At 43.7% G+C, this 24,262-nt stretch overlaps 1 protein-coding gene and 1 long non-coding RNA gene across 5 annotated transcripts; one reads left to right on the top strand and one right to left on the bottom strand.

Annotated features, from left to right (window-relative positions):
- Nucleotides 1–392: 392 nt before the first annotated feature.
- Nucleotides 393–2,051, bottom strand: LOC128341810 (uncharacterized). The gene is made up of 2 exons (XR_008314592.1): nucleotides 1,862–2,051; nucleotides 393–662 (listed from the first exon to the last, which is right to left on the bottom strand). It is a non-coding gene; the product is annotated as an uncharacterized LOC128341810 (long non-coding RNA).
- Nucleotides 2,052–4,422: 2,371 nt separating this feature from the next.
- On the top strand, nucleotides 4,423–22,751 carry LOC128341808 (tripartite motif-containing protein 10-like). 4 transcript variants are annotated; one of them, XM_053288357.1, is made up of 7 exons: nucleotides 4,423–5,050; nucleotides 7,158–7,253; nucleotides 8,038–8,268; nucleotides 10,232–10,254; nucleotides 18,236–18,360; nucleotides 20,619–20,651; nucleotides 21,725–22,751. In XM_053288357.1, exons 1-7 carry the CDS (start codon nucleotides 4,625–4,627, stop codon nucleotides 22,243–22,245), a joined length of 1,455 nt encoding a protein of 484 aa, XP_053144332.1. In that variant the 5' UTR covers nucleotides 4,423–4,624; the 3' UTR covers nucleotides 22,246–22,751. The 4 variants fall into 4 exon arrangements, with proteins under 4 accessions (XP_053144332.1, XP_053144334.1, XP_053144333.1 ...); XM_053288356.1 differs by having other exon boundaries at nucleotides 4,424–5,050; nucleotides 21,722–22,751; XM_053288359.1 differs by lacking the exon at nucleotides 18,236–18,360 and having other exon boundaries at nucleotides 21,725–21,863.
- The last annotated feature ends 1,511 nt before the right edge of the window (nucleotides 22,752–24,262 follow it).

Raw genomic sequence — 24,262 nt, 5'->3', positions numbered from 1 at the left:
GAATTGTGGCTGTGAAACCAACCTTAACCAGGTAGTGATCCATCCATGACAATGGGGAAACCACCAGATCTCCCACCCATGGAACACACACACACACGCAATCCAAACAAAAGACTAAATCAAGTGTGTGGTTGGTTCAGAAACCAACCATAAGTTGGTTCAGAAACTTTGAATCCAAATGGTAAGGTAAGGTGAAATATCTCTCCAAAGAGATTGGCAACTGAGCAAGGATAATAGAGATTATAGAGATGATAGTAGATTGTGAGCCCTTTGGGGACAGGGATCCATCTTATTTATTTATCATTTCTCTGTGTAAAGTGCCCTGAGCCATTTTTGGAAGGGCGGTATAGAAATTGAATAAATAAATACATAAATAAATAATAACCAAAGCATAGGTTTTACAACCTTTTTATTTTTCATTAATAATGGAATGAAATAATAATTGAACATCAGATGGAACATGGGCAGGTCTGCCTTCCAAAACAACTCACTCCATGAGGAAAAAACTCTTGCCACGCAGTTAGCCCCAACCTTGGAAAGATTGGGGTTACTATACTATGACTGTTATATACCACTTCTCAGCAATAAAGGTTTCAAAGTTATTCCGAAAGAGACAGAATAATATTAAGAAGATGGTCCCTTGTCCCCAAAGAACTTGCAGGCTGAAAAAGAAACACAAGGTAGACATCAGCAATAGCCACTAGAGGGATGCTATGCTGGGGTTGATTAGGGCCAGTTGCTTCCCCACTGCTTATTATAAAGAAAGAAAGTCACTACTCTGAAAGGTGCCTCTTTGCCCAATTAGCAATCCTCCCAGACAGGCCTGAAATCTACCAGAATGAGCATCAGTCTTGTGAAAAATACTGGAGGGGGGAAAAACCTCTCAGAATAGTTTCAGTTTACATTGACATTGCAAGAGAAGATACATGAAGACATTTGTGAGCTGGTCTTGTGGTAGGGGCATGCCCCGTTAACTAAGCAGGGTCCAGCCTGGTTGTATATGAATGGGAGACTTTCTCTATCTATCTATCTATCTATTTAACATATTTTTATACTGCCCAAAACACAAGTTCTCTGGGCAGTTTACAAAACAATAAAAACAACCAATAAAAAGACTGACACATTTCAACAATTAAAATTTAAAGTTAAAACTATTAAAACACAATTAAAACAATATCTAATTAAAAGCCTGGGTGAACAAATGAGTCTTGACTGCCCTTTTAAAAGTTGTGTGAGCACTGTAAGACATTCCCCTCAGGGGATGGAGCTGCTCTGGGAAGAGCAGAAGGTTGCAAGTTCCCTCTCTGGCTTCTTCAAGATAGGACAAGATTTTTTTTTTTTTTTTTAGGACAAGTTTGTTTTTTTAATTGAACCAACAAACTACCAAAGCATACAGTACGTTGCCAAAGCACAATTATATACGAAGTGGTTGTTTGTACATCATATATCTACAAAGATTTACACACAAGGATTTGGAAACTCACAGGGTTATAAAGTATATATGCAGGCTGAGAGAGATTCCTGCCTGCAAAACCTTGGAGAAGCATCTGCCAGTCTGTGAAGACAATACTGAGCTAGATAGACCAATGGTCTGACTCAGTATATGGCAGCTTCCTATGATCCTATGTTCCACCACCAAACTTACTAAAACATTATTTACTTCCAAGTAAGATTGCATATGATCAGGCTGAATATCTGAGGAACAGTTTATAGGAAGAGCATACAGTCCAACATAGTCCTCACTGGCACTGCCAGCACTAAACTGAACTGGCTTCCCCTGTAATTGTGACTTTCAAGCATAAACAGTACATGATGCTTTCATATGTGAAGCGGAAGCTGCATTATACGGATTCAGCCCTACCTGAAGATGCTAAGAATTGAACCGAGGACCTTCTGCATTGAAAGCAGAAGCTGTTACAGCCCATTTCACAAGTGAGATGCAGGGATAGTGCATGTAGAAAACTAGCATGTCAAGAAGAAAGATTCTAACACAGTCATTTCTCTGATGAGTTTGCCTACTGTGTACAGGGCAATCTCTCACCACCACCACCACGGGGGAATATTCAAATATGTGCTCCTCAACCTACATTCTGCAATGGCAGAATCCAGGAAACACTTAACGAGTTCATTACACTAAATGCATACACTGGCCTTGAGACTTGAATGTTTTGTGCGGCTGATTAAATCCTTTATCCTGCAACTACTTACAAGTACATCGTATCCTCTAGTTCAGGGATTGTCAGCGTTGGGTCCCCAGATGTTATTGGCCTTCAACTCCCATAATCCCCAACCAAAGGCCACTGCAGATGGGGATTTTGGGAGTTGAAGTCCAATAAGTCCAATAACATCTGGGGACCCATCGTTGAGAATCCCTGCTCTTGTTTACTGATGCAGAGTGGAACCAGAGTGGGGAAGCATACTTTCAGAAGAATGGTAAAAATTGACTGATGGAATCACAGGTCCAGAAAAGGCCAAAATGGCATTTAATCCAAGTTTCTGATCCAAGGAAAACCCACCATCACCTGCTCTCTTAGAAGGTCTCTATCTTGGTATTCCTTTCTCTTAATGGTTATGTCCGTGTCAATCAGGAGTGGTTGAGACGATTCATCTTGTATTGCTTCACGGTTTTTTAAAAATAGAGATATTTGGCTGGCACTTTTGTCATCTATTTTGTCTAGATTCCCAGGTAGGCCAGTGGCCTTTTTATGTGTCTCTCTTTTTGTCCAACAGTGATATTAATGTTTTCACCAAAGTGTCAAAATTTTGCTACACTGCAAGCTGTGTTAGGAAGCAATTGGTAAAATCATGAGTGTCGATTGTACTAATTTGTCAAAGAGGCACCTTTTAACATGGAGATTGTCTTTTATTTAGCGGGGGGGGGGAGAGTAACTGTCCTTATCCACCCCCAGCACAGTACCTCCAGTGGCGTTGCTGGTGTCTGTCTTATGTTTCTTTAAGATTGTGAGCCCTTTGGGGACAGGGATCCATCTTATCTTATTTATTTATTATTTCTCTATGTAAACCACCCTGAGCCATTTCTGGAAGGGCGGTATAGCAATCAAATAAATAAATAAATGAGTAGATAAATAAATAAATAAATAAATAAATATACTACATATTGTTATATTGTAAACATTGTTTTGTAAGAAAGTACTGGCAGAACCATGATTGCTGGAGGTTACTACTTATCTATTGTGTTGTATTTTTGTCTGGTCAATGATCGCAATGATAATTCTATTCCATTCCATTCCACCATCACCCACTTCGACTGCCCTTCATTCTGTTTGGCCTATGGCTGCAATAAAAGAACTACTACTAGACTGCCCTTCACCAATCAAGCTATACAACCTGGAACACAGGTAGAGTTGCCAACTTTTTAAGTGGCCTTGCTCCTGTGCCTTGCTTCTGTGCAGTCTGCCGTGCAGAAATTGAGTAGGCAGAGCTTTTCCTGGTACTATGGAGATGAAGCTTCACTGTTGCTTAATTTCTGTATCATTAAGGGCACTAGAACAGAATCTGTAGGAAAGGTTTGCAACCCCGTCCCTTAAAAGTGCAGGTTATTTTCAGCACCTGCACCAGACAATCCAAAGGACTGTCTCCTCTCCTATGATCCTGCCTGTCCACTAAGACCTTTCTGCATGTCTTGCCAACCTGCTGAGGAATGGTTGGTAAGAACAAAAGATAAGGCCTTCTCAGTGGCAAGGCCTAGGATGTGGAACTCCCTGCCCCAAGAGATGTGTCTAGGCCTCTCATTGCTAACTTTTCATCACCATTCAGAGCTATATCTGACTGTTTCATCAGGCCTGTGGTGGTTTTCCACTGGATTTCTAACCCCCTATAGAATTCATTTTTATTTATTTCTCGTTTTATTATTTTTTATGTAACAGTTTATTGTTTTAATTGAATTTTAACCCCATGATGTACACCAGTTTGCATGCTTCATTGCAGTGGTGTAGTGGTTGGAGAGTCAGTGTGGTGTAGTGGTTAGAGTGCTGGACTAGGACTGAGAGACCCGAGTTCCAATCCCCATTCAGCCATGATATTTGCTGGATTACTCTGGGCCAGTCACTTCTCTCTCAGCCTAACCTACTTCACAGGGTTGTTGAAGTAGGAGAAACTTAAGTATGGAGTACACCGCTCTGGGCTCCTTGGAGGAGGAGCGGGATATAAAATGTAAAAAATAATAATTGCAGTGGCAAGACATGGCATACAATTGTAAAAGAAATGAATAATAATAAAATAAATAATTTTATTTTAAAATAGTTAAAATAGTAACCCAACTCTTCCAAACCCATTCATTCAAAAGGATTAAACATAAGAGCTGCTACCTGTTTAATAGGCAAGGTCTCTGTGCCTTTAAGAAGCAGAAATCAGCAGCTGCAACCTTTCCCCAGCATGAGTATACAAGGGGGAAATTGTTGATTTCTTCCCATTATGCAGCAGTGAAAGGTTTGGACTCTCTTTCCTATTTAAAAAGTGGTAATCCTAACTGAAAGTGCTGCTTTTTCCAGGTTTCTAAGTTGTCTGGTGTCGTGCCAGATTGTCAGGGAAAAGTTTATATTATTTGCTACTGCTTCAGGTATAGCAAGTTTCTAAGGGAAGCAGGTTATAGGAAAGTGAGATAATGGACAATCTTAGGGATTCTGTGTCACGTCTGCAGGATGAAGTGATTTGTACCATCTGTCTGGAGTACTACACAGATCCTGTTATTTTAAATTGTGGGCATAACTTCTGCCAAAGCTGTGTGGTGCAGTACTTGGAGGACCTAAGCCCAAATGTCATCTGCCCCCAGTGCGAAGAAGCTATTCAGGAAAAGAGCTTCAAGCCAAACAAGCAATTGTCAAATGTGGCTGAAATCTTCAAGCAGTTGAGTTGCCAAGCGCAGAAGGAAGCTGGGGGGCCAAAGGAGAGGCTGTGCAAGAAACATCTGGAGCCTCTGAAACTCTTCTGTGAAGAGGATGAAGCCCTTATCTGTGTGGTCTGCAGAGAATCCCAGCATCACAGTACTCACCGTGTCAGTCCAACGGAGGAGGCTGCCAAGGAACATAAGGTAGTAATTCAAGAAGTGATGTAAACAAGCCTCAGTCAAATCAAGCGTTTTTAGTAGGCTGGTCCCTCAGCTGACTGCTGTGCATGCACATTGGCTAGTGGAGTGGTTGGGAGAGTATATAGCAATGGTGGACTTTGCATGGAGCAGGATGGCAGCAATGGGACACTTGTGAATTTTTAATAGCTGCAGTCTGCTTTCTTACCACACCTCTAGCCCCAGAGACAAGATGCCTCTAAATACCGGTTTCAGGGGAGCAACAGCAAGAGAGAGGGTGTGACCTTGCCGATCACCTCTTGCCTTTGGGCTTCTCCAGGGCATCTGGTGGGTACTGGGCCACTTTGTGAAACAGGATGTTGGACTAGATGGGCCTTAGGCCTGATACAGTGGGGCTATTCTTATGTTGGAACCACTGTGGCTGTTCACTACAGTGTACAGAAAATGCCAGCAGGAACTAAAACTCTAGTGCTTGTAGTGAGGGCTCTAATCCCATAAGAAGGCCCACTACTCTTGTCTCTCAAACAAGTGTTGGAGTCCCCCATAGCTCTGTTCTAACACAACTGGAATAACAGCTTTGTGGCCACCTTGATTTGCAGGACTAACATTCTGTTGATGTGGCTCTGAATGGGGGACTATAAACACCACATAACACAGCCTTGCTGGATCAGGCCTATGGCCTATCTAGTCCAGCATCCTGTCTTCCACAGCAGTCCACCAGATCGGGAAGCCCCCAAGCAAGGGATGAAGGCATGGCACCTCTCCTGCTCCTCTACAACTAGTATTCAAAAACATCTTAGCTCTGAACCTGGGGATAGGCTATAGCCATCAAGACTAGGGTTGCCAACTGCCCCTCATTACGCAGGATGTCCCTCATTTCAGGGATGAATTGTTGGTCCCTATAGGGACAGCATTTGTCCCTCATTTATTCAATAACATATAATTCAATTACATGTACGTCAATGATACTCGGGCTCTTGATTACCACTGCATACACCTCCCAGCCCCCAGCCAGCCCCCACAAAATTGTGTCCCTCATTCTGGCAATGAAATGTTGGCAACCCCAACAAGACTAACCACTGATAGACATTTAGAGAGACCAAGCAGAATGAAAAAGGAGCCCCTCATTGGAGGGACAGGAGGAATTCCCCTGCATTTCATATGTTGAAAAATCCCCTGGTACAACAGAGGAATTATTTTAATGTGGCATACATACTCCTTTTGTCTTGCTGTCATTTCTGGCCAGAATTCACAGGTTTTCAAAGTGTGACAAAAACTTGTGTGAACAGAGACAATAGCACATACTTGCCTTATTAATTATTATTATTACATTTATATCCCACTCTTCCTCCAAGGAGCCCAGAGCGGTGTACTACATACTTAAATTTCTCTTTCACAACAGCCCTGTGAAGTAGGTTAGGCTGAGAGAGAAGTGACTGGCCCAGAGTCACCCAGCTAGTTTCATGGCTGAATGAGGATTTAAACTCAGGTCTCCCCAGTCCTAGTCCAGCACTCTAACCACTACATCACGCTGGCTCACTACATCACACTGGTGATGATGCCATGTCCTTATCAATCATACCACATTTTATTGTATTGTGTATTTAAATTGCCTGGTTAGATGTATCCTTTTACTCTGTAAAAAGATTCACACAGCTTCTCAGTTTGAGCTTCTGCAACTGGCTGGCAAGTAGCATTTGCAAGCAGCTGTGATGGTGCTTTGGGTTATGGTTGCTACATCTCTAACCAGCAATGTCTGCTTGTTTCCCACCTACTCATTCTGATTATCTGTAACCCAGAGACTACAAAAATCTTCAGTTTTCTCTCTTTACAAGCAGGCTTGTACATAATTTCTCAGTTTCTGCTGTGACTTGCTCTGTATTAGGGGGACAGTTTGGTGTCTCCATCTTCTGTAGCTCCAGCTATTAGGCTTCTAGTGAAAGGCTCTCTCCGAGGTCCATAGAGGCCTGGCCACTTCCTGCTTTTGAGGCCCCTAGCATTATCAAGTGGTCTGCCCTCCTGTCCCCTGCCCCCATTGGCCCTGTCTGTTGAACAGGAGAATTGCAAACCCCTGAAGGAATGTTTGACCCTAAATCACGTCGTCTTTGTTTAGGGCCGGATTTCAAGCCTTCTGGAGGCTATCAAAGAGGCAAGAGAAAAAACTGTGGGATTCATATCCAGCAAAAAAGAGGAAAGTGAGGAGCTGTTGGTAAGCACTCTTACTTGAATGGAGCTGATAGTGTAAGAGTTAGCAACTGGCAGTCTCTGAGTGAAATCTTTGCCTGCTACCTTCTGTAATGCTTAAAGGCAGAATGGGGTGAAGAAGGGTAGCATAAGTAGCAACTTGACATGTCTGGGTGCTTTCCAGATTTAAATGCTACAACAGGGGTAAAATGCTTTGACTTGGCAGGATCATATTGAAAACAATCCCCAGAATCTCAAATTCCTACAATGGGAAAATACAGCGATCATTGCCTGTAAAAGTCTTCGAGGTGGCAGTGTACCTCCCTGCTGCCCCTTCCCCCTCTTCCACTGGAAGTGGCCAGAAGTACTGGATGTGCATGCGCACATTGCATGTGTGCCCGTCTGATGTGCCCGCACGCCGGTACTTCTGGCCAGTTCCAGTGGAAGAGGGAGAAGGGGTGGCCCTGCCGCCCTGAAGACTTTTACAGGCAATGAGGCTGGTGGGGTGGTGGTGGTTAAGAGCACCCTGCCTGCCCTTAAAGTGGTACCCCCAGCCATGAACTTAAAACCCGCCCCTGGTGTTTGAACCTGTTCAGAAGCCCGTAAAAGGTTCGTCTGAACCAGTTCGTGCACATCCCTACTGGGGACCAGAGCAAACATGGTCTGTAGTAGTTCAGTCTCTAACTGTTATTGCAACTACACAGAGTGCCCAATGACTTTTCCTGCTGTGGGAGTGATGTGGGCATGAACTGTGCTGGAAAAGGAACTGAAAACACACCTCTTTTTGGTCCTTTCACTCTTTGTTGTAGAGGCAGGCAAAAACTGATATGCAGACTGTGGTGGCTGAGTTTAAAGAACTGCACCAGTTCTTGGAGGAACAGGAGCGCCTCTTCCTGGCCCGGGTAGAGAAGGTGAACAAGGAGGTTGTGAAGAAGAGAGAGAAGCATGTTGCTGAGCTCTCTGAGGAAATCTCCTCTTGCGATAGCTTCATCCAGGAGATAGAGGAGAAATGTAAGCAACCAGCTGAGGAATTCCTACAGGTAAGACCATGACCAGAACTCCCAGAGCATACATAAGAGCAGCCATGCTGGATGCTCAGGCCAATCAAAGGCCTATGGAGTCCAGCATCCAGTTTCCCACACTGGCCAAGCAAATTCCCTTGGGAAGCCTACGAGCAGGAGATGAAAGCCTATCCCTTTTGCTGCCATTGCTTCCTAGCAACGAGTGTTCAATGGCATAATGCCTCTGCAGATAGCCATCATGACTAATACGGTAGTATTGGCAGACTTGTCCTGCATGAATTTATCTAATTCCCTTTTTAAAGCTGTCTAAGCTAGTGGTCATCTCCACATCTTGTGACAACAAATCCATAGATCATGTACTCTATGAAGAAGTGCCTCGTGTTCTTTGTCCTAAACCTCCTGCTGATCTCTTATTAGATAATCCCTGTTCAGGAGGTTTCCCTAGAGAAATGGCAGCTCTTAATCCAAGGTTGCTTCTACACTAATAATTTAATCTTGAACTGGCATCCTTGGCTCATTTAGTCTTTACTGAGAACCCAAGCTATCCTGTGCACTTCCAGTGTTGTCCTCCTGTCTCTCTTTTAAAAGATTTCATTTGCAAAGTTCTTACTTCACCAGTTTACACTGCAATTGTACTTCAGTGAAGTGTTGAGTAGTGGCTTCTACCTGTTTTCAACTTGGTTGCGCTTTGGATGAATTTAGCATCATTAAACCTATTACTATTCCCTCATGAAGGAGGGAATAGTAGTTGTAAAAAGTCTAAAGGCTATTGGGATTTATTTTATAATGAGGTTAAAAAAGTGTTTAAAATGACTTTTCCCAAGAGCCCAGAAACAATAATATTAGGCATCGACAACAATGCTTTGCTGAGGAAATACTGGATCCTCATTATGTATCTGACAGCAGCAGCAAGACTGACATTTGCTTGCAAATGGAAAGACAGTCATTGCCCAAGTAAAGAGGATTGGATACTTAAAGTATTAGAACTGGCAGAAATGGCAAAATTAACAGCATTATTGAGAAATAAACTTGAAGATTTTAAAAGGGATTGGGACCCTCTTCTTGCTTATCTAAAAACACATTATAAAATGGATTTTTATCAGGCCTTCGAGGGGTAACAACAAATGCTTTAAAAATGTCCCAGAGTTGATTTCTGTATGATTTACCGGGGAGAGATCGATGAAACTACAGGCAAGACCTGGGTATTGTTGTTGACACTTGTTTCATTGATGAGATGGAAGTCCTTATGTGTTCTTTCTCCTTTTTCTGTTTGTTTTTTTATTTGTGCTTCCCTTCTTGTGTTGTGGAAAAACTGAATTAAAAATATTTTTTAAAAATGAAGGAGGGAATAGTTTAATTACCAGCTTCCTTTCATTGTTTAGTTTTTAAAATATTGTGTGAAATTGTACTGTTTTGCAGTAAGAAATGAGGAGAAACCAGTAACTAAAGCCCCCCCCTCTTCTCCTGCCTGTGGGGAACAGGAATTGATTAAGTGCCGTCAAGTTGGTGTTGACTCTTAGCGACCATATAGATAGATTCTCTCCAGGATAATCTGTTTTCAACTTGGCCTTTAAGGTCTCTCAGTGGTGCTTTCATTGCTGTCGTAATCGAGTCCATCCATCTTGCTGCTTGGTTATCCTCTTCTTTTCTTTCCTTCAACTTTCCCCAGCATTGTCCCTTAGTCAACTGGCATTGACTAAGGGACAAATAATGCCGCTGTCCTGAACAGGAAGCAATGACTGTTACGGCAGAAGCAAGGAGGTCCAGCAAGTTTAGGTAGTGTTGGCTGGCCATAATTTCTTCAGAAAGACTTGCTTGCCTTCTCTGCCTGGGTAAACTGGCAAATCATTATCCCAATGGAAACAAGACAATCTTGATCAGCTGGAATCTTGGGTAACAACCTTCTCCAGGGTTCAGGGGTTCCTCATAAAGAGGCACACTGGACTAAAGCTCCCTCTTATTTTCTCTCTTTCCCCTCTAGGACATTAAAAGCATCTCGCAGAGGTATGTTTTTATTTTCCTCTCCTATGTAATGTTGGGAAGGCTTTGGGTTTTTGAGTCAAGGACAAGTTATATATCTCTAGAAACAAACTGTGGGGTGCTCTCTGCTTAGAATAACACCTAGATTAGGCATTCTTGATCATCTAGCAGCAGGAGCGTGGGGAGGCTGGCAGTGGCCCATGTGCGGCCACCACCATGGCCCCTTGCCCCTGCCCCCATGTCTGAGATCAGATACAGGGGCCTGGCTAGTCACGCCTTGGCGCCTGACATTAGATGCAAGGGACGTGTTTTCCCTCCCAAATGGGGCCATGTGGCCTCATTTGGAAGGGAGATCGGCCTGTGCTGCGTGGGCCGTAGGGATGTGCGAACCGGTTCCGGTCCGAACCGGTTCCGGTTCGGAGGTTCGGATTGAACCGAACCACCCCCGGTTCGGTTCGAATCCAAACCGAACTGGGGGTGGTTCGTTTCGGACCGGTTTGGATCGGTTCGGAAAGCTGAAAATTGGTCAGATGGTAGCTGGCACCCAGGGGTACCTGTCACCCAAACCCCAAAGCAATCGGACACTCGTATGATTTTTTATGAATTTTTGAAAAATATTTTTATTTTTTTCTCATAGGATATAATGGGACCCGAACCAGGCCATTATTTCTTATTGTGGAGCACTCATGGGTGCCAACAACCATGCAAACCCTGAAGCAATCAGACACCCCTATGATTTTTTATGAATATTTGAAATATTTTTAATTTTTCTCATTGAGTATAATGGGACCCGAACCAGTCCATATACCCTGTTGTGGAGGACTTAGGAGCACAAAAGCAGGGTGGGTGGTAGACAGGCATGGGTGCCTACCACCCAAAAAATCTCAAGGCAATTGGACACTCCTCTGATTATTGGTGAATTGTTAAGTATTTTTGAATTCCTCATAGAGAATAATTAGGATTGCAGCAAATGTATAGCTTCACGTCGGGGGGAAAGGGGTGTCGTAGGGTGCAGTGTGGTGGATGGTAGTTCCTAGGTTGGTCAAGGAATCTATCAGAATTATTTGAAAGGAATTGGGCAAAGAGGTGATTTTTAAGTGATTTTTGAAGTTTACGCGTCTTTAAGGTTTTTCCTCATAATAAGTTATAATGGAGCTTTCAGCAGCCCTATAAGTGCACATGGGGGTGCTGGGGTGGCCCAGAGCAAGTGGTGGTGTAGTGCACATAGGGTGCCAACCACCCCCATGGGTTTCTAACCCATGGGGTACAGAGATCGCTGGTAGGGGCACCCCCATGGGTACAGGGTTCTCTTGTTTCTGAGGTATTGAGTAGGGGTGTGCAATTCGGGATTTCGGGTGATTCGGCTCGGACCCGAACCGAATCACCCCTGTTCTGTTTTGTGCCCGAATCTGGGTCACCCGAATCACCCTTGATTCGGTTCGGATTCGGATTTAATCCGAATCGATTCAGAGGGGTAAAAAGGGGCCCAGGGGCAAAATTTTGGGGTGGGGTGGTAGTGCCCAATGGGTAGAGTCTATCACCCCAATTTCAGGGGGATTGGGCAAAATCCTGATTTTTGGTGAATTTTTAAAGTTTTAGTGACTTTGGGGCAGTTCGGGGGAATAGCATGGGATCTGGGCAAAAGGGGTGGGGTGGGGTGGTAGTGCCTAATGGGTGCAGGCTACCACCCCAATTTCAGGGGGATTGGGCCAAGGGCTGATTTTTGGTAAATTTCTGAAAATTTCATGTCTTTGGGGCAGATTGGGGCATATTGGGGCAGAAAGTGGGGCCTGGGGCAGAATAGTGGGGTGGGGTGGTAGTGCCTAATGGCTGGAGGCTACCACCCCAATTTCAGGGGGTTTGCACAAAGGGCTGATTTTTTGAGAATTTTTGAAGTTTTAGTGACTTTGGGGCAGTTTGGGGGCAGAAAGTGGATCTGCCCCAAAATAGTGGGGTGGGGTGGTAGTGCCTAATGGGTGGAGGCTACCACCCCCATTTCAGGGGGATTGGGCAGAGGGCTGATTTTTTGAGAATTTTTGAAGTTTGGGTGTCTTTAGGGCAGATTGGGGGCAGAAAGTGGATCTGCCCCAGAGGAGTGGGGTGGGCTGGTAGATAGTGCTTAATGGGTGGAGGCTACCACCCATCCCCAATTTAAGAGTGATTGGGCAGAGGGGTGAATTATGGTGAATTTATTTGTATGAGGTTTGTCTTCATAAGGTGAAGTGTGCTAAATTGATTACTTCCTCATATTATTCATAGTAAAGGAAAGTGTGAAAAAGTGAAAGTGGGGTCATGAGAGTTGTTTAATTGAAAAATATCTCATTTGCTATGATAGAATGAGAATTCACACCTCAGAAAAAACTTCTGAGGTGTGAATTCTCATTCTATCATAGCAAATGAGATATTTTTCAATTAAACAACTCTCATGACCCCACTTTCACTTTTTCACACTTACTATGAATATGAGGAAGTAATCAATTTAGCACACTTCACCTTATGAAGACAAACCTCATACAAATAAATTCACCATAATTCACCCCTCTGCCCAATCACTCTTAAATTGGGGATGGGTGGTAGCCTCCACCCATTAGGCACTATCTACCAGCCCACCCCACTCCTTTGGAGCAGATCCACTTTCTGCCCCCAATCTGCCCCAAAGACACCCAAACTTCAAAAATTCTCAAAAAATCAGCCCTCTGCCCAATCCCCCTGAAATGGGGGTGGTAGCCTCCACCCATTAGGCACTACCACCCCACCCCACTATTTTGGGGCAGATCCACTTTCTGCCCCCAAACTGCCCCAAAGTCACTAAAACTTCAAAAATTCTCAAAAAATCAGCCCTTTGTCCAAACCCCCTGAAATTGGGGTGGTAGCCTCCACCCATTAGGCACTACCACGGCACCCCACTATTCTGCCCCAGTCCCCACTTTCTGCCCCAATATGCCCCAATCTGCCCCAAAGACATGAAATTTTCAGAAATTTACCAAAAATCAGCCCTTGGCCCAATCCCCCTGAAATTGGGGTGGTAGCCTGCACCCATTAGGCATTACCACCCCACCCCACTCCTTTTGCCCAGATCCCATGCTATGCCCCCGAACTGCCCCAAAGTCACTAAAACTTTAAAAATTCACCAAAAATCAACCGTGAACCGAATCACCCGAATTTTTCATGCCCAAAATTCGGGTGATTCGGCTCGTGCCCGAAAAATATCGGGGGACATCGGGGGTGATTTGGTTCGGCCCCGAATCACCCGAAATTGTTCGTTTCGGGCACAGATCGTTCTGTGCCCGAAATTTTTTGCACATCCCTAGTATTGAGTGTGGATTCTATGATAGCAAATGAGATTTTCAATGAGACACCATCAATCCACTCTAATATGCTATCATAGAATCCACACTCCGCCTCCTGCTTCTTCTCTGTGTGTGTGCTTAGTGTGCTGCTCCACTGCTGGCAGGCAGCAGCAGCAGTGGCCTTTTTGTTAGATCAGAGAGTTGGTGTGTTGTCTCTCTGAGTGTCATCTTGCTTGGGTAGGTGGTAGGTACTAGGTGTTAAGTGTTAGGGCGCCCAGAGAGAGGGGCAAAAAGGCTGGGGTGGCAATTGATGGGTGCCCCTAGCATTGTTGGTGGATTTCTTGAAAAGAAGAGAAAAAATCCCATTGGCTAGATTGGGGTTTTTTGGGGGGCAGCCCTGGACCCGCCTCTGTGGGGTGGCAGCACCCCCAAAGTGGGTCTGGGGCCATGGCAAAAATGGCCTCAGTCCCTCCCGGCAATCCCCGGAGAGATAGGAGTGATGGTTTTTTTATTAGGATTTCCTAAGGCATTAAATGAATAACTGTCTCTCTATGTGGCTTTTTATCACCTTTCACCCAGTGACACACATTCTATTCTTTCCAATTAGATATTATTTAATGCCTTAGAAAATCTTAATTAAAAAAACCATCACTCCTATCTCTCCGGGGATTGCTGGGAAGGACTGAGGCCATTTTTGCCATGGCCCTGGACCCACTTTGGTGGTGATGCTGCCCCACAGAGCCGGGTCTGGGGCAGCCCCAAACCCCCATTCTAGTCAATGGGAATTTTTTTTTTCAAAAATTCACCAATAATACTAGGAGCAACCAATTGCCTTGGGATTGTTGGGGTGGAGGACACCCATTGGTGGCTACCACCCACCCCAGCTTTTTGCCCCTAAGTGCTCCACATAGGGAGTTATGGGCAAAAATTGAAAATTTTTAGAAAATTTGTAAAAAAATCAGAGGAAGGTCCAATCGACTTGAAATTTGGGTGGCAGGTAGAACACAAGGTCCCCTTTCAAACCAGCTATTTTTTGAGATCCGAACCGGTTCGGTTCAGATCCGAACCGGTTCGGATCCGAACCGAACCGGGGGGGTGGTTCGGCAAAACCAAAACCGAACCACCCTGGTCCAGTTCGGACCCGGTTCGGATCCGAACCGAACCGGGAGAACCGGTTTTATGCACATCCCTAGTGGGCCGGAGCAACTCTCCTTGCCTTAAAACCAGGGAGAGCCATTCTGGCCATGCTGCCAATGCAGCATGGGCTGATCTCTCTCCTAAACCGGGCCATGTGGCCCTGTTTGGGAGGGAGATCGATTGGCCCCTCTGCGTTGGCTGCAAGACCTGGAGCGACTCTCCCTGCCTTTTAAGGCAGGGAGAGTCACTCCGGCTGTGCTGCCAATGCAGTGTGGGCCAATTTTGGCTCCAAACGGGGCCATGCAGCCCTGTTTGGTACTGAAATAACACCCCTGCATCTGACATCAGATGCGGAGGTCGTGTCTGGGGCTGCACTCGTGGCCCCTGATTGGTGGCGGCCCGAGTTCTTTGAACCAGTTTGCCCAATGGTGGCTCCACCCCTGTCTAGCAGCAAAACCGGCAGCTATGTCTTCCTAGTAATATATGGTTTGTGGAATATCTCAACATGAGGTGATGGATGATGCAGGGAAGAGAATGGAACTCTAAATGGAATGGAACTGGATTACTGCAATGTGCTCTATGTGGGGCTGCCCTTGTACATAGTCCAGAAACTACAGTTGGTCCAGAATGCGGCAGCCAGGCTGGTCTCTGGGTCATCTAGGAGAGACCATATTACTCCTGTATTGAAGGAGTTACACTGGCTGCCAATATGTTTCCGGGCAAAATACAAGGTGTTGGTCATAACCTATAAAGCCCTAAACAGCTTGGGCCCTGGGTTTTTAAGAGAACAGCTTCTTCATAATGAACCCGCCGCCCATTGAGATCATCAGGAGAGGTCCGTCTGCATTTGCCACCGGCTCGTCTGGTGGCTACTCAGGGACGGGCCTTCTCCGTTGCTGCCCCGCGAGGCTTTGCAATGCACTCCCTAGTGAAATAAGAGCCTCCCCATCTCTGACATCCTTTAAAAAGTCCTTAAAGATGCAGTTCTTCACCCAGGCTTTTAACTGACATTGTTTTGATTGTTTTGAATGTTTTTTTTTAGAATATTATTTTAAAATTTTTAAATTGTGTTTTACATTTCTTGCTTTTAAATTTTTGTTTTGTTTTTAATTAATGTTTTACTTTTTAATCTTCTAAACCGCCCAGAGACGTAAGTTTTGGGCGGTGTAAAAATATGATAGATAGATAGATAGAGCAAGCTGATACACAGATGTTCTGTATTTAGATAGGTGAAATGGGCTTGTTCATGAGCTACGTTAGATATACATGCACATTATTGTGCATGGCTTGACATATCATGCATACCCCAATAACTGAGCAAACAAGCACCTTTTAAAGTGGTGAGTCTCTCATATTTAACAGCGGGAGAGCAACTGTCCCTATCCAACCCCACTACAACATCTCTCCAACGGCTGTTGCTGGTGTCTATCTTGTGTTTCTTTTTTGACTGTGAGCCCTTCGGGGACAGGGAAGCATCTTTATTTATTTATATGTAAACTGCTTTGTGAACTGCTAAAGTGGCGTATAAATATTAGTAATTGTTTATATAGAAATGTAGACTGCAATTCTAGGTGTACTTACCTTGGAGTAAGCCCCACTGACCCTAGTGACTATTTCAAGCAAGTGTGCAGTTGAGCCATTAGATATGGGAATAATCCTGCCATCATTGTATGTGAATTGGCTTCATTGACTCAACTGCATATATGCATGAATATACAGATGGAAATCACAGCCAGTTGTTATGAGATCCAACGGGGCTCTTCTTGCCAAGGGTCATCTAGTCCAGCACCCCATTTCCGAAGTGCCTCCAGATGGCTACAAGTAGGGCAATGCCTTCCTCTGCTGTTGGCCCTCAGCATTTGGTATTCAGAGGCAGTATGAAGATGGAAGGGTCAACTTACTGACTTATCAAGGGTACCAAAAAGAAAACCACCCCTTCTTTCCCTATATTCAGTGCTGACCTAGAAACAGATCTACTGGTATGTAACTTCATGTTTGTGTTTCCTGGGACGTTTCTAAACTTGAGTAGCCCAGAAGATGTCTACATGACAACTAGTCATCTATTGAGGGGAGTGGAATTCTGACATGTTTTTCTAATTAGGAGTCTTGCTTGCTCATAAATCTTTAGGATAAAAGAGGGTACCTACAGATAAATTCCATATTGCTGTTAGCACCTCATCTGGCTCTTGGAAGTATGACAGTGCCACTTGAAATTACTTTTCATGAAAAACCCTTTCTCATCCAGTTGTGTTGAAGTCTTATACTTTGTCTGTTCTATATATGCTGTACTAGAAGCAAAAGAAGTAAACTGCTATTTTAATAGAAGCTTTCTCTTGAGAATGTAAATCTTTAATTGTTAACAAATACCTTAGGAATTTACCTAGTAGTGTATTCTCTGGATTGTAGCCTTGCAAATGAGTTGCTTGAAGCTTAAGGCTTCTCTAAATACTAAGTTTAAGAATCTGTGACTCTTAACATAATCCAAGCTAGTGCTGCAACATGGAATTTGCCTTTTTCACCATTGTCTTTCAGAGTTGATAATGCTATTTTGCAAAAACTAATTCTGCTTCCTGCTGACTCATCTGCAATACCCCAGCCCTGCTGAAGGGCCATTTTGGAAGCAGCCCAGATAATGTATGAATAACACCAGTCCCATTACAGATCTTGGAGGTCTGCATGCTTTCCTCTTTCATGATAATAGTCTCTTCACTTCTATACACTACTTCCTGTTGCCTAGCCAGTTGGGCCCATCCTCTTATTCCCTGACTAAGTTTAATTAGAATCTTTAGTGAAATACTTTGTCAATTCTTTTTTTTGAAAATCCAAATCTATTGGATCACTTCTATCCATGTGCTTGTTGGATAGAAACACCCCACCCCCCCGCCGCCAGAGTTGGTGAGGCAAGACTTGCTTTGCAAAAGCCATGCTGATTCTTCCTCGGCAAGGTTTGTTATTCTCTGTTCATATTAATTCTCTGCTCATGCTTTCGATCAAATATCCCAGTCTGCTAACTAGTCTGTAATTTCCCGCCTTCCTCTGAATTCTTTTTAAAAAATAACCAGTTTTAATCTTGATTACTTTCCAATCCAGTAAGCAGGCTGATACTTCGTGACAAGTTGCATATTTTTAGCTACATTGGTCATTCCTTAGAGAACAACTGGGTGTCTTCCATCTGGACCTGATGACTTGTAGGATCTTTAATTTGACAATTAGCCCTAGAATGTCATCTCTTGTTGGTGTTTAACTCAGTTTTTCAGATGCCCCTGTGATCAGCCCTTGCCTTTCATCAAGAGCATTATGGAGGCAAGCTGTCTAATGTTGCTGTGGGGAAGTAACTTGCCTAGGGAGCAAGAGGTTGCTGGTTTGAATCCCCACTGGTAACACCTATATCGGGCAGCTGCGATATAGGAAGATGTTGAAAGGCATCATCTCATACTTGCATGGAAGATGGCAATGGTAAACCCTTCTGTATTCTACCAAAGACCACCACAGGGCTCTGTGGTCGCCAGGAGTCAACACCGACTCAACGGCACAACTTTATCTTTATGATGGCGGTAACTTGATTTGTGTCCCTCCAGATGTAAGGAAAAGGAGCAAAAGAAGGTGGAGAACCCTATAGCTTTCCGTCCAGGTCTGAAGCATAAAATCCAGGACATCTCTTATCAGATTCCTTCTATGAAGCGTATCGTGCAGCATTTCAGAGGTAATGAGAGATATTGGAGAAGCGAGCAATGCAAATTCATATAAATCCCCGAGGAGGACTGGAGATGACCTCTATGAGAAATAGATTTTTAAATTGGGCTCTGAGTCCTGTTAAACCAAATGTTGGGTGAAGCCTCTCAAAGGAGATGCTGGGGATTGGACCTGGACTTCATGTATGACTTGCCATTAAGCCTCTGTTCTCCTCTCCCTTCTACTCCAAGCTGGGTGGTGATAGCTGGTCTGCAGTAATCGACTTTGTTTTCATTCTGCAAACCCCCCAAGTCCCAACAACTGAGTTGGTTCTTTGAGCTGATAGTTATGAACTATAATGTTCCCCTGCCATTCATATTCTGTTTCAGGACTCGTTCCTCTCTCCGGAGAGCTGGTCATTCACACTTCATAAATGTGCTGAAGCATTTATGTGATCCTCCAGGGGCGTAGCCAACATTGTGCGAATGAGTTCAAAGAACCTGAGCTGTCAATGGTAGGGGCCGCTGAAGCCCCCAGGGGTCTGTGGCTCAGGCTCCGGAAGAGCCCCAAATGAACCGCCCACGCTCAGGCTACTAAGAGCCCCGAGTGAGTGCTTGCCCATCCTTTTAGGCAGCGTTTCCTGCCTGAAAGCATTAATTATTAATTATTATTCCCCTTTCATCTATTCCCCTTTCTCTTCCTTGCTGCCTGAAAAGGATGGGCAAGCTCTTGCTCCTGGGAGGGGATTTCCCTCAGGGCTCCGGCATGCCCCGTACACATGACATCGTGCACACAGGCTGCCGCTCAGCTGTCTCCATGCCTGTGACCCTCTGTTATCTGGCTTCTCCAATACGTTAGTTGGAATTTGGTCCTGTCTAAGAGATCAGTTCATATCAATATGTTTGAACCAGTGTTCTCTCTAATTTTTTTTCTTCTGTGTGAAGATTGAGTTTTGTTCTAGGCAGCAGTATCAAGGCAGTGTGTGCATATATGCATTCAGAATTCTGTTCAGGAATCAGGGGCCTTCCTGATTCAGCCTGAGTGGGATCTAAAATTACTGAACTAACACTAAAAAACAACAACACCCATGCACGCGCATGTACATGCCTTAGAGGGGACACTGTTTGGAACTGTGCTTAGTGGCTTGATGATGATTGGTGAATCCATGCTGACAAAACCTGGATCTGAATTGAAGATCTGAATTGAAGCAGTTGTCTCTTTTAATGTCCCTATTGGCTGTGGTGTTTGGCTAATCCATTCCGTGATCCCGACCAGCTTTTGATTGGAGCTTTAGTTAGTTGCATTCCACCAGTCTTGGGGTAGAGGTGGGGCTAACAAACAAACAGCCAGCAAGAGCCCTGAAAGGAGTCCGTGCTTGCCTCTCTGTAAATAATATCTATTCCATTAAACTACTAATATTCCTGATTCCACTCCACCTTGCATACCAAAACTCTTTCCCTTGGATTCTACATTGGCAAGACTTGAAAAGAAACCAGTGCCGAAAGGGCCCTTTAGTGAGTAGTAGTATCACTTGGCATTTGTATGGTATACTTCTTTAACCTAACTTCATTAAGGAAAGTAAGCTTATGAGATGCTCCAGCTTTCTGTGTCTATCCATGTCCCACTAGCAACTTCACAATGCTTGGACCGATTTGAACCAAATTTGGTATGATTGTAGGGACACCCCAGTGGCATAGTTCATGTTGCTATCATCCACTCCAATTCAAGATGGTGGACACGTGAATGTTTGAGGCAGAAGTGGGCTAACGTGAAGATGGCAATGATAAATTAAGGTCATAGTGAGAGGAAAGCAGGCAGATTCGTTCTTGCCAGAACTTCTTGTTGAATACTCAGTGTTCTTGTGTTCTTTAGATAAGTGGGTAGGTATTGTCCATATACTACAGCTGAGGCTGAGAGGGAGTGGCTTGCTAGTGAGTCATAGAGGTGAGATTCAAACCAAGGACTTCTGACCTGTAGGTTAGTCTCATGTATTTGTTATATCTACATATTGCCAATCAGCAAGTCTCAAGGCAGTTTACAGATGCAGATAAACACTGAAAGAATAGCAACTAGAAGTCTGACCAAAGCCACTATGCCACACCAGCTCTCAAGTGTTTACAACCCTTTATGCTAAACTACCTTTCCATAGCCCATGGGCATCTGAGCATACAAATGCTCTGAAGAGGCTACAAGAAGCATAAAGCCCCAGTCAAGCTGGAGGGGAGGAAGCTGAAGGGCTCTGAAGGGACAATGTGCTGTTTTAATCATGTCCTCCTTTCCCTCCCACAGCCAGCCTGACATCTACATGCCAGATGAATAGAAGTAAGCTTCTGGGTTCAAATAAAATCCTTGATGGGGGAGGATGACTTCTGGAGGCTTTCCAAATGGCAATTTTACTTCTGCTTTACTGCACATAGGGTAGGGAGGAGTTCAAATGAGGTAGGAATTTATGACTTCAACAGGGTAACAGCAAAGTGGTGTTCATATAGCCAATGGCTCTTTTGATGACCATCGGTCCTTAATATGTAATACAAGCATGTTTTAAAAGTTGCACTTTGGCAGAATGGTGAAAATGGAAGTGCAGGATACTCTGGCATTTTTGCTGTACCATATGGAGAAACCTCCAGGTAGCTTTGTGGTCCCATAGATTGGTAGGTGCTAAGCACTCAAGTGTAGGTTGAGTGCAGCACCTACTTAGGTACACAAGCATTTCTTTCATGAGGTAAGGTGGCTGCCTCAAGAGGCAGATAATTAAGAAAGGCACCAGCCAAGCAGCAAAATACCCCCATTACTGCATCTGCCACCCCTGCCATCACAGCTGCTCTTTGTAGCCCAGATTGACAGCAGTTGTTGAGGGGAGTGGGAGGGGGGCAAATTTCTAGAACACATGTTTGTGTCCAAAGCTGTGAAAATGGATGGAGAAAACCAGGTGATACCTCTGGGGCTAGCAGCAGGTAGGGGTGTATGTGTTACATATTGCTCTGAGGGTTGGTGGGGGGTAGGTATATTGGTCACTCACAGGCACTAGCCAATACGTACTTAACAGAACTTGTTCTCCTCTGACTGAAGCTTGCTGAGAACTTGCCTAGAATAGAAAAGGATGTTTGTGTTGAATGTTAACCTGTTTAAAATGCTCATCAGAGGTAATGGCCATATATTGCTAGTGATATGAGGTATGCTCCCTCTTCCCAACCTTCTTGTGCTACTTTGTGGTGGTTTTTTAGGCTCTTGTCCTAGCTTAGTGTAACGCCAAACTGCAAACACCTAAGGGGAATGTTTAAAACCAGAGATCTACTTCAAAGCCACCCACTTTCCCTGTGATGTTGGAAACTTTGCTCTCCAGTCTCTTATTTTTTTCATTCATTTAACAAACCTATTTCTTTCTCTCTCAGCAGATAACTTGACCCTGGACCCAGAGACAGCTCATCCGGTACTCCATCTGACTGAGAATCGGAAACATGTGCAATGGAATACTAAATGGATGATGCTGCCCACCAGCTCTCTAAGATTTGCTACAGAGGCATGTGTGCTGGGCTCTGATGGATTTGCCTCGGGGAAACATTCCTGGGGAGTGGAGATTGAGGAGGAGGAAGGGGGCTGGGCTGTGGGTGTTGCCAAAGAGTCTATCAACAGAAAAGGGATATTTAGGATAAGTACTGAAGAAGGAATATGGGCTTTACAGGATAATGGAACTGCATACTCCACTTCACCTTCTCCTTTTCAGGTCATTATAAAACTGATGAGGAAGCCAAGAAGGATTCTGGTGTTTCTGGATTATGAACAAGGGCAAGTGGCATTTTCTGATGCCGAGACCAATACAATGCTTTTCATTTTCCCCCAAGTCTCTTTCTCTGGGGAGAAAATGTATCCTTGGTTCAAAGTGGGGCATGGATCCATACTCAGGCTCTGGACCTGAGATGTGGCGGAAGGTAAAGCAGTAAGGAGGGAGACCTGGCTACTTTTAACTTATACCATCTCCTGGGATCTGATCCCTTCTAGGACACATATGCAGCTGCTGAGCACAAGGCAGAAAAACAATTCTGACACAATCTCATTTGAAAATCGAATGGAACTTCGTAGCAAAAGAGTCTTGCTAATATCAACAGCATTGAGGACAGGGCTACACACAGTGAGGTAATCATGAGGTTTCCAAATCTTAGTCTTGCCTTGTAATACTAACCTGAGACATTTTCAGGGGCAAATTGATGGAAGGTCCTCTTAATCCTGTTTAGGGGATTTGCATGGAAATGTTTCCCTGTTGTGGAATTTCAAGCATTCATATGGCAAACTAATAAGTATTCATCTGGATATTGCAAGGCTGGCTTTTATAATGTTGTTATTTAATATAGTATAATGGATTATGCTGATATACTGTGTTCATAACCTAAATTTTAATGTGAATAAAGTTTGGTTTTAATTTCTCTTCTCTTGTTTTCTTGGTCCTATGCCCTAAATAGCAATGGTGACTAGAAACTGCTTCAATGAGGCTGTAGCTCAGTGATGGAGCATCTGATTTGCCCACAGAAGGTGCCATGTTTACTCCCTAGCATTTCTACATAGGGCTAGGAAAGACTACTGCATGGAACCTTGGAGAGTGTGTGCCAATACAGTCAATATTAGCAAGATGGAGCAATGGTCTGACTTGGTAGAGGACAGCTTCCTAGGATCCTAAATGCATTAACTTTGAAATATTTCTTTACTTACTGCAAAAGGCTTACTTTAAAATATATATTTTACACAATCAAAAATAACTTCAGCAATACTGCCATGATAACTGAAAAGAGTTTAGTGGAAAGGAATTCTGGGAGATGCTTAGATTCTTTTGCATAGTCTGTGGTTCTCAGTGTTAAATGGGGATTTTTTCTATTTAACAATTTTATTCAAATTCTTCATAACAAAAAGGTGAGTGTATCGGGGGGAGGGAACAGAAGGGGGGAAGGTAGAAGATGATGGGGTTAAGAAAACTGATTTGAAAGAGAGGAAATCATGATGCAAATAATTTGAAATAGTCCTTCCAAATCCTGAAATGGAACAGAGGCATATCTAAGGAAAATAGCGCCTAGGGCAAGCACTGAAATTACCCCCCCTCCCCAAACATCTGACACCCACCTTTCAGATAGCTTTAACATAATATCTGCTCACAAATACAAGTCAAGCTCGTTCATGGACAGATCTTTTAAGTTACAAATTATGGCACTACCTACCTTTATAGCATTTAAAGTGTAGGTACAAAGATGCAACACAATTTTATACTATTTATTGAAGTGATTTGTTTTGACCAGATTTAAGCAATAACCATTAAAGAATTGAGTATTTCCTGATGAATAATTACCAGGTAGGAGGAGCTGGTGACCTCAGACCATTAAACCTAGAAATATTCATCCTTAGGAACTACCTTGTTCCGAGATAATTACTCATAATACAAATAGCACAGAGAAATATGGGTTTGTTTGAATGATTATTAGAGAATGAGTTAGAAGTGAATTGATGCCAGTATTTTAGTAAATCTGATTGCTGCAATTATTACTTAAATGCCATTCTTGCTATATTTATATGCTATATATTGACTTTATTTAGCATTTTACATTACAGCTGCTATGAATTGTTTTTTTCTGTCATATAGTGGCATGTACTTTAGTGGTGCTTTTGGCTTTAGCATTGAATGGGTTTCATATATCATTACGAACACTATATAAAGATAGTGGACACCCTCCACAGCAATGGACATTGTCTGCACTAAAAGAATAATGTATTGATTGAGCTTCTAAAAATACACTGCAGATTGCAGTCATTTTGTGTACAGCTACAGTGCCTTGCAAATGCACTAACTTCGATCCCATACCCAGAGTGCTACCTTTATGGTCTTTGCCTCTTTTCTTTTTTCTTTTTTAGTGGTAGTCGTAATTTCTTCTCAAAGCCTATGAGGACAGTCT

This window comes from Hemicordylus capensis, chromosome 2 (assembly GCF_027244095.1).
Source record: "Hemicordylus capensis ecotype Gifberg chromosome 2, rHemCap1.1.pri, whole genome shotgun sequence".
NCBI lineage: Eukaryota > Metazoa > Chordata > Lepidosauria > Squamata > Cordylidae > Hemicordylus > Hemicordylus capensis.
The sequence above is the reverse complement of the archived record's forward strand: the minus strand, read 5'-3'. Positions and strand labels throughout refer to the sequence as shown.